Source organism: Olea europaea, chromosome 14 (assembly GCF_002742605.1).
Source record: "Olea europaea var. sylvestris chromosome 14, O_europaea_v1, whole genome shotgun sequence".
Taxonomy (NCBI): Eukaryota; Viridiplantae; Streptophyta; class Magnoliopsida; order Lamiales; family Oleaceae; genus Olea; species Olea europaea.
Genome location: NC_036250.1, coordinates 3,525,749 through 3,530,981, shown reverse-complemented (window position 1 = coordinate 3,530,981; position 5,233 = coordinate 3,525,749). Strand labels below are relative to the sequence as shown.

General features: G+C 34.0%; 1 protein-coding gene and 1 long non-coding RNA gene across 2 annotated transcripts; both read right to left on the bottom strand.

The window, feature by feature from the left end:
- Nucleotides 1-929: 929 nt before the first annotated feature.
- LOC111408814 lies at nucleotides 930-4,287 on the bottom strand. The gene is made up of 10 exons (XM_023038587.1): nucleotides 4,198-4,287; nucleotides 4,002-4,118; nucleotides 3,480-3,732; nucleotides 3,229-3,386; nucleotides 2,767-3,131; nucleotides 2,582-2,681; nucleotides 2,023-2,082; nucleotides 1,713-1,796; nucleotides 1,483-1,599; nucleotides 930-1,320 (listed from the first exon to the last, which is right to left on the bottom strand). Exons 1-10 carry the CDS (start codon nucleotides 4,285-4,287, stop codon nucleotides 1,015-1,017), a joined length of 1,650 nt encoding a protein of 549 aa, XP_022894355.1. The 3' UTR covers nucleotides 930-1,014.
- A 234-nt stretch (nucleotides 4,288-4,521) lies between these two features.
- Nucleotides 4,522-4,851, bottom strand: LOC111409607. The gene is made up of 2 exons (XR_002705500.1): nucleotides 4,704-4,851; nucleotides 4,522-4,624 (listed from the first exon to the last, which is right to left on the bottom strand). It is a non-coding gene; the product is annotated as an uncharacterized LOC111409607 (long non-coding RNA).
- Nucleotides 4,852-5,233: the final 382 nt, after the last annotated feature.

The window sequence follows — 5,233 nt, the reverse complement described above, 5'->3', positions numbered from 1 at the left end:
ATAGACTATTATCCCCATCGAGTTTTTGGCACAAAATTAAATTGAAGACTCCCACTATTAACTCCTCCAACTAAGCAACATTCATCATACATTGTTGTAGAAATGATGTTAACCTAAAGTGTAGAAGAACATCGAAGAGATAAAGACAAAGGGAAAGAGACGAAATAAGTTGGAGAAAGTTCACCCAAAAAAAAAAAGAAGAAGAAGAAATCAATTTTTTGGGTACAGATCTGCATCGCAGTGGTGGTGTTGAGGTGATAGTAGCATTTTTTTGGTATAGATATGCGTGGTAGTAAGGTGGCAATGATATTTTTTGTGACGTCAGTGGTGGTGGGATGAAGAGCGATTGTGACCAATTATTGGGTAATTGTGATCAATTATTGGAAATTGTGATTAATAAAATAGTAATTTGTAATCAAATAATATGTGACCTAAAAATATGCAACCTGTGATTAATTTTGTAATTGTAACTTACAATTTATGTCTTTGTGATAGATAAATAAATTTTAACCAATAAATTTATAATCTATTATCGATAAATGAATTGTGATTAATTAATTTGATAATTTGTTATCAATAAATAATTTATGACTTATAAAAACATGTAATTTACAAATAAATTTTTAATTATGACTTATAATTGTGTCGTTGTGATTATGACCTTCTGTGGCATGTGAATGACGTGATCGTGAACAAATTATGTGGTATTGTTGCTGTGACTTGTTTAAGTAAATTATATGTCACAAATATGATAACCAAATTTTGAAAAAAAAAATAATAATAAATAAATAAATCATGATTTTAGAATGCGTTAGAGAGAGAGAGAGAGAGAGAATGTAGGGTGCAAAAGACTACACAAAGGATTCATTTGTTACATATTTTCTTCAAAATCATTTTTAACTACACATTCTATAGACTGCTAACTTTTCCTCACTTTACAACCACACGTTCTCCCAAAAAAAAAATTTATTTTTCCATTGAAAAAATTTGTACAAGCTATAAATCTAATCTTATTCACGTGTGTAAAAGGTATCTGAACCTGAACTTATAGGGCTGTATCTGAAGAGACTTGGACAGAAGTTTATCTTTCCCTTTCTCTAGGCATTTTATTACTTCTTTTCCAAGTTCACTTGGTAGTTGAAGGCATATCCAGTCAAGCAATGACTCGATATCTTTTGCAAAGTCTAGTAGATACCGATCCAATAGTTTTGGTATTCCTATCACTTCCCTAATTGATGAAATTCCAACTGCTGCCAGTAAGTACTCTCTTTTAGCCATTTCAAGCTCCTGTTCGACTTGAGATGCTGTGTACACGCGCACCTTCAATCATAAAATAATTCTATCGGTAAAATTTAATTTGAGTCAGACTATCATAACTTAACGATAAGCAGTAGTCACGTCAAATTTTGCTCCTTTATCTCAAAAATGAGTGTTATTAATATGCTGATTCAATGCATCTATCTACTCTTTACATTGACTTACAGCAGGGGAGGACCAGCTTCCACAAGACAGTGCAAATGTTACCAATGGTTCAGACAATTCCAATTCAAAGATGCCGTGTGCCATCGTCTCATCTTTTTTCGCACCCTTTGCCAAGGTCTGATAACAGAAGATTGATAATAGGATTAGCTGTAAGCAACTTCATACCTGGTCCACAAACAAAAATGAACCGTAAATTTGCAAGAAAAATGCTATAAGTTGAGCCCTCTCACATATTTTGAGTGATAAGGTAGTCTCAGTATAAAATGTTCAACAGTTAAAGCATTTAGAATGTGTCCGCCAACATTGACTGTGGCCTGAGAAACAAGAGGTTAAATTATCAGCATGAATCCCAAGTTAACTTATGAAATCTACCCTAATAAGGTCACCGCCTAGTTCCTCTTTAGTAACGAAGATGCTACCATAAGTACACATTTCGATTGGCATCAGAAAAATCTAGTTATGTGATTGCAACATCTGAAAAATTATAATTGTGGGGTAAAAATACTTATTGATTAATGAACAAAAGAAAAGCAATATTACCTTTTTCATTAGTGCAACCACCATCTCAGGACTCACTGGTATTCCATGTTCAAGAAATGCCTGAACCAAATGGATTGTTAATCGCTCTTAATCAGAAGCTTGACTTTCTAAAAACAAGTATATAGTGAGCACATGAAACAGATTGCTGAGGACATCCAGATTTCTTTCTATTTTTTTTAGTTGGACCTTATTTCATTTTGTGGACTTTCTTGTTTTGGATTCTTATTAGGCTTATATTGGCCCAAGCCCAATCTAGTTAGGGTTTAGGTTTTTAATATTTAAACTATTTTGCATTGTAATTTATTTTCAATTGATGATTGAATAAAGATATTTGGTGGCTTGTGGCGAAATTTCTGTCTTCCCCATTCTTCTTCTTCTTCTTCCCCCGTTTTCTTCTTCTATCATCGTTTCCCCTTATTTCTTCTTCATGTTCATTGATTTTCTCTTTCTCTATTGATTTTCCTATTGGTGTTGCATCACAGATGACAACAAAAGAATGTGGGAAAGCTATATATCAAATGTTACGCATCATATATGCACTAGTGGATCTCACTCATACATTCATCATGCAAGAATTGTAGATGTTTATCCAGAAAGCAAGCTTCTCATGATGGGTGAGGCCGTTCAAGTCAGCTGATGCAAGTTTCTGAAGTAGAAGCCTAAGAAATTAAGAGACACGTCTTTAAGTGAAAGCATTTTTACGAGGCAGAAGCAATACTGAAGATAATCTTAAAAGCAACTTACCTTCGTCTTTGAACTAAGAATACAGATATTGTTGTTTTCTTTGGATTGATAGATGCGGCTTCAATGGTAAATAAATTCTTATATGGACCAATATCTCTCTTCCCAAACTTTGAACATATATCATAAGGATCATTGAACTCTGTACTTTTGATGATGTCGCAAGAACTCAAAGCTGACCGTGAAGGAATTGTTTCTCCCCTACTCTTACTTTTCTTTGAGCTCATTCTCAAGAAAATGTTCATCAGGCATTTCAGAATGCTCTCAGAAATTTTGTTTGGAGTGTCATCTGCTGGTGATTTTTCCTCTGGACTGACAACAGGATTCCTTTCTTTGGCACTCTCATGATTCAAAACTCCGCATTCTAACTGGAAAACCGAAAAAATAAATAAATAAATAAATCAAGATTAATTTTTTTATATAAGTATTTCATGATGCTTTGACGGAAATGATTAAAATGTCTACCTGTGATCTCTTAGAATCTAAATTCTTCTCTGCAGATCTGTACTCAACAGGAGGTTTTTTTTCAGGAGTTCTGACAGTCTGCAATTTCAAATTTGGAGATCCCTGCTTGTTCTTCAAGGAATTGAAGCTCGAGATGTTTTCTTTTCCTCGCTTATCATCTAAAAGTATACAAAAGTGGGATAAATATTTACCTTTTGTAAATTCTTGTTAAGAATATGCAGATTTTTTGAAGACAGTTTAGAAGCATTTACCAAGTGAAACTGCTAAGTGTCTCCCACCGGGCACAGAATATGCCTCGTTTGGGAGAGACAACCTGGATTGCTTCGATATTGGATCTTTAATCTGACACAGGTCATATGAATTAGCCGAATTATCCACGTTCCTCTGGGAGGATGAAATGCAGACAGCTTCTTGATACAGACCTTGCCTAAAATTCACAACTTGCTCTTCAAGCCAAAAAACTTCTTCTTCCAAAACAGCTACTTCGGCCAGAAGCTCAGCTGTCTGTAAATTCCAATCAAATTACAATTCCACTCATTACCAGTATCATCAAGAATGAATCCTTGGCAGTAATATCCCATGAAACTACTAGTATTAAAATCAATTTAATTCAACCTTGCACTTAATTCTTCAACTCTCAACAGTCTGTGGTACTAATTGATTCTACTGCAACATTTTTTGAGGTAATCCGATGAAATAACTTGGTCGAATTTTCATAAAACTAGAGTAATCTGTAAACACTATAAACATAAATTAAAGAGGTAATGACTAACATCCGGTGGAAGATAAGGAGGGAGACGAGGAAGAGCTCCCAACGGTCTTTTAATTGCCCTCTCCAAAGCTCGATGAACATTTTCCTCGTGTTGGAGTCTCTTCTTTAACTTATCAATCTAAAACATCAAAAGTATGAACACAATTACATAGATAAATAGACCTACAGAAAATTGCTTTAGTAAGGTACAAGCCTACATCTTGTTGCAACACCATTTTCCGCTCTCGAATTGAGCCTCTGCGACTTGTGGCTGGTCTCTTAGAGTCCATTCTCCTACTGCTCTGCATTCCCCCCCCCAACAAAATTCTTCTTATGATTCGAAAACCCATGTGGGATTGTCTTACTATAACGAATTTTCTGAACAAGTTCATCTTCTTAAGCTTGCTTATACAAGTTGGGGCCATAGTTTCGGGTAAAACTTAAATTACTCCCAGACTAATAACTTCAAAAAAGAAAGAATCGTTTGTTAAGCAATTTAATAATTAATTCCAAAACTGAAAAAAGTAGTCTCTGTTGGATTACTTTTTCAGGGTGAGGTTTCGAAGACTGCAAACTGGCACGGGCTCCGGTATTCATCTTTTTTCATTCCCCAGGGTCCAGAACAACATTCAGTCATCCCTGCCACTATAACATTCCATTTATTAATATCAGTAATAAAATTACTGAAAATGGGGCATTAAAAAAGAGAGAGAGAAGAAGAGACTTTCAGAAGAATGTATTCATTGTTAAAGAAGAGCAGACGAGTTTGAAGGTTGCCCAGAACGACAAAGTTAACAAACAATAACTATTTATTGTTGGAATTTAGTGCAGTGGACGAAATCCGATTCACTCATCCCGTATTTGCAATTTAAATGTTGGAATTATGCATATGATATTTACAGCTTATCGTATATCGTATATGTAGCATATCATATTTATAACTTATCATCTATACAGAGCATATTGTATATTGTATATATGTAACAATTTATCGTATATGCAATAAGTTATCGTATTTGCATATACCGTATATACAGTGAACAAGACAACATTTGACAGATTTAATTTTCAATAAAATAAACAAATTAATTTGATCAATTACTCTAGTTGGCCAAGTAACGCAGATTAATTTTTTTTTAAACATAAATAGACCGACAAAATAATAAAACTGCAAATTATATAAAGCACTCGAATAAATTACAGAAATTTATAAGATCGCAGGAATTAAATAAATAACGGATGAACTTTCAACTC

Excerpts from the sequence above, each read along its gene's own strand:
- LOC111408814 (XM_023038587.1), bottom strand. The coding sequence starts at position 4,287 with ATGCAGAGCAGTAGGAGAATGGACTCTAAGAGACCAGCCACAAGTCGC. Across the intron at positions 2,682-2,766 it reads TTCTTAGTTCAAAGACGAAG|GCTTCTACTTCAGAAACTTG; the intron begins GTAAGTTGCTTT and ends TTAATTTCTTAG. Across the intron at positions 1,321-1,482 it reads GAAGCTGGTCCTCCCCTGCT|GTGCGCGTGTACACAGCATC; the intron begins GTAAGTCAATGT and ends TTATGATTGAAG.